This window comes from Rhinopithecus bieti, unplaced genomic scaffold (assembly GCF_001698545.2).
Source record: "Rhinopithecus bieti isolate Rb0 unplaced genomic scaffold, ASM169854v2 scaffold_41114, whole genome shotgun sequence".
NCBI lineage: Eukaryota > Metazoa > Chordata > Mammalia > Primates > Cercopithecidae > Rhinopithecus > Rhinopithecus bieti.
In genome coordinates, this window is record NW_016817363.1 from 1,905,289 (window position 1) to 1,908,897 (window position 3,609).

At 38.9% G+C, this 3,609-nt stretch overlaps 1 protein-coding gene across 1 annotated transcript in view; it reads right to left on the bottom strand.

Moving 5' to 3' along the window:
- LSAMP (limbic system associated membrane protein) overlaps positions 1–2,211 on the bottom strand; it is a gene marked incomplete at its 5' end in the record, with an annotated part of 306,800 nt that extends 304,589 nt beyond the window's left edge. The window contains one exon of the mRNA XM_017855961.1: positions 1,979–2,211. Within this exon, the coding sequence (XP_017711450.1) occupies positions 1,979–2,211 (233 nt within the window). The remainder of the gene's footprint in view (positions 1–1,978) is intronic.
- Between the last annotated feature and the right edge of the window lie 1,398 nt (positions 2,212–3,609).

The following is a 3,609-nucleotide window of genomic DNA, read 5'->3' on the forward strand; positions in this document are numbered from 1 at the left end:
TAGCTTAAGAGTAAAAAGATAAATAAGAAAAAAAAAAGAGGAACACTGGGCATTTGGTGCTAACAGTTCAGACTTAAATATAAATTCTTAACTATGAATCCTTAAATTAGTCTTTAAAATCACGGCCCCGCAAAAAAAAAAAAAAAAAAAACAAAAAATCCATTCCAGTAGAAAGTGCTTTAGATTTCCAGATCTGCTTGGCACTTAACTATTCTCTGAACTGTCTTGTGACCTTGAGCAAGTATAACCTAAATTTAACTTCTGTTTGCTCATCTAGAAACCAAGGGATATAGTGCTCAGATTGTCAAATGTATTCAGCATAGGACAATACACAATTTTTAGTTATAGTCTCTAGCGGCTTTTTAGTGACATCAAAGGCCATAAAGCTACTAAAATTGTGTAGACATATCATAATATAATCAAGCAGTTTTTTTCAAGCATAACCCATTATAAAGAAATATATGAATAAGCAAACTTACATCAAAACTCAAAGAAGAAAAATCACGAGATAATCTCAATAACTGGTCAGTAGGTAGAATCTGTTCTAAGGGGTCCTAAGTAAACTAGTTATCTCTCCTCCTTCTGCCATTGAATTTAGTAGAATTTTTTCTTTTGTTTTGATAAGTGTGTGTGTGTTTGTATAAATGTGTGCTTGTATTTGTTTTCAGGGAGTTGGTAAATTAACCCATTGGCATATTTACGTATTTCTATTTTGTTTACAAATGTAAATAGGTTGCCTAAGATCCATACCCTGCTGTCTCTCTTGTAATGGAGCTTAAATAGTCTCTACTAAGCTACAAGAAAAGCATCCTATGCTTTGACTGTGATTGGAACTTTGCAAGCTAGTAGACATGCCTTTTACAAGCAATAAAATGAAGCTATCAGCCATTGCAAACGAACTAAAATAGAGGTCACATGACTAAAGCACCCCTGCACCAGGCAGTCTCTGATGTGTTTTATTACAGTTTCAATCTATTAATCAGAGGAGTTGGGAGAGCAATAATTTAAACACTGCAATAATCAATTCCATAACACATTAATAGAAGCTACAGTCAAACTTTGCCACACCACTGACTGCATCAGAACCTTGACAGGAGCCCTAGGGCCATGCCTAATTTGCATTACATTTACATAAAATTATAAATCAAGAATACATGAACACAGCCCTAATGTTTGTTAGTGCTTAGATCTTTCCTGATAGATACATTGAAACTGCTGGTGGTTGGACTTCACTTGCAATAAAATTGTGCAGCTGATCGGTTTTGTTCTCATTCTGCAATTACGGGAAAAGAAATCCAACAGAGCAATAGTTTGGGGGTATGTGAATGCCATTGAAGGTTTTTATCCTGTAAAACTATGACTCAGATGTGCCCTTGGAACCCCCAATCTAGAAGCAAATTGTCCCCAATTACTTTGGAGATCCTGGTCACTGGATTTGATCACCAGTAACTTGTCATTAAGTAGAGATACAAACCACATAGAAACCCGAACAGCTGAAAAAATAAGTCCGCTGGAAAATTTTATTTTTCCAGAAGAACTTTGCTATCACAAAAAAGATAATTAGTGATAATCTTCAGGGTGAGGACAGATAAACCCAAACTTTCTTAAACCCAAGAAAGCATCTGGTACCTAATAGGGTGGAAAAGTGTACTTCATATGGCTCTAAGCATTCTGTGTGTTCTGGTATCCCTGATTTACATTGTTCCAACAGCTGTGACTTTTGCTGTGGGTTTTCACACTCAGGGCTAGGTGAAAACATTCTCACTAACGTTACTGGCCTCAGTAACGGAGTACACTCTCTATATTGTTTTCGGTCCTCTCATTTTAAGTCTCTTTTTAGACAGAAAATCAATACTTAAGTCCAATAGTATCTTTGGGAATATTTCTTTTCAGAAAGGGTTCTGCAAATATTTTGTACATTATTATTCTGCAACTCCCACCTCTTTCTTACCATCCTTCTATCCCACACTTTCCTTACCTTGTACGATCAAGTAAACTTGGGAGGTCTTGGGCTCATGCTGTGTCTGAACTGAGCAAGTGTAGGAACCCTCATCATAGACATCCACCTTCTGGATTCGGAGGCTGTATTCCAGAGAATGGCGTTTCTCCAGCTCAACCCGTGGGTCCAGAGACCACTTGTCATGTCCAGCAAAAATGATGCCAGAACGGTTCAACCAGGCCACCTTTGAGTTCTTGTCTTCTACAACGCACCTGACAGAGCAGAGTAACAATATTAGTGCCTTAACAACAACTATTTCTGCGTTTCTTCTCTAGGTGATCAGACTCAACAAGTCCAAACAAGGAAAATAATTATATGCCGAATGAATTACTGCCGTGCCATTCTTGGAGTCCTTAAATTTTCACTATTTCATTTAAGATGTAATTACCATCAAGTGGATGGATGTCGTTATATTAGACTCAGTTCAGCAATAAACAATCTGAGTATGAGTAATGAAGGCAAAGTTAAATTAGTATTGACTTCCCATTATCTTCTTGTTTAGGAAAAGGCCACTCACTCAGAACTCCGTCTTTTTAAGTAATTTTGAGAATTATACAATTGATATCATAGCACTTTTACTCCATCTTGAACTTTTTTTTCTTTTTTTTTTTTTTTTTTTGAGACGGAGTCTTGCTCAGTCGCCCAGGCTGGAGTGCGGTGGCGTGATCTCGGCTCTCTGCAAGCTCCGCCTCGCAGGTTCACGCCATTCTCCTGCCTCAGCCTCCCAAGTAGCTGGGACTACAGGCGCCCGCCACCACGCCCGCCTAGTTTTTTTGTATTTTTAGTAGAGACGGGGTTTCACCATGTTAGCCAGGTTGGTCTCGATCTCCTGACCTCGTGATCCGCCTGTCTCGGCCTCCCAAAGTGCTGGGATTACAGGTGTGAGCCACCGTGCCCGGCCCTGTGTTTACTCTTTTGTAAGTATTTCCTATAGTATTGTGTAATGATAGATTAAAGTTATACTCCACCATTATATGAATTAGACTAGACTTCTGAGTTTACTTCTAATCTTTACAAGTTTGGAATGCCAACTTCCAGGAGTAAAAATTGTGTGAGCAGATCCAAGCATAAGCGGATAGGTGTTATGACAAGGAAATCAAAGCAAACATCATCTGGCATAAGTTTGGTTCCAGCTGCTGAAGGCAGAAGCTTGTGTGGTGGCAAGTTAGGTTGCTGACAGCATTTCTAGTCATACTGAATGCAGGCAATCTTTAACAAAGATGAAGAAGACAATTTTGTCGTTCATAGACCAATATATCAAAAAGGGTAAAGGAATAACACTTATTTGAATTACTGCTTTAAAAAATGTAAAAGGGTCTCTTTCTGAAATTTGAAAGAAAGGGGCAAAGAACATGAATTAGTGAAGGCGGGATGAATACGTTTTGGGGAGTATGATTTTCTCCTTCAGTTCCAGCAAGAGTCTTGCAATGGAAGAATCTAGCAGAAAACAAAACAAAACAAAACAAAACCTTCTGTCTGCATCCCTGTGGTAAGATTTATGTCTACCCCATAGGGAGATGTCCCAAACCCTGTTCACAGCTGCAAAGCCAGCTGCTCAACACTCTGGGGCAGGAGGGAATGAACAGAAAGAGCCACGAGCACCACAGCAG